This window comes from Penaeus monodon, chromosome 32 (assembly GCF_015228065.2).
Source record: "Penaeus monodon isolate SGIC_2016 chromosome 32, NSTDA_Pmon_1, whole genome shotgun sequence".
NCBI classification, from domain to species: Eukaryota; Metazoa; Arthropoda; class Malacostraca; order Decapoda; family Penaeidae; genus Penaeus; species Penaeus monodon.
In genome coordinates, this window is record NC_051417.1 from 37,144,386 (window position 1) to 37,144,644 (window position 259).

Sequence of the window (259 nt, forward strand, 5' to 3'; positions counted from 1 at the left end):
CAGCGTACATTATTCAAGTTTATAGGTTGTTCGGTTGAACTAGTTTTTCATGCAATACAAAAAGTAACTTTACATGTCCTTGCTCGTGACGTCATTGTTGGGGGTCATATAAAGGTGCCTCAACTGAATTTGGTTAGTGCAGTCGAGCTCGGCTTGAAGTTGGAGACGATAGTGTCAAGATGAAGACTGTAAGTGGCGCTGAACATTACAAGCATTTACTCTGAATTTTGCCATGATGGATTACTTTCGTTGGATAACT

The 259-nt window shown here is 40.2% G+C and overlaps 1 protein-coding gene across 1 annotated transcript in view; it reads left to right on the forward strand.

Annotated features, from left to right (window-relative positions):
• Nucleotides 1-144: 144 nt before the first annotated feature.
• Nucleotides 145-259, forward strand: part of LOC119593341 — a 2,993-nt gene continuing 2,878 nt past the window's right edge. The window contains exon 1 of the mRNA XM_037942269.1: nt 145-188. Within this exon, the coding sequence (XP_037798197.1) occupies nt 180-188 (9 nt within the window). The 5' untranslated portion in view covers nt 145-179. The remainder of the gene's footprint in view (nt 189-259) is intronic.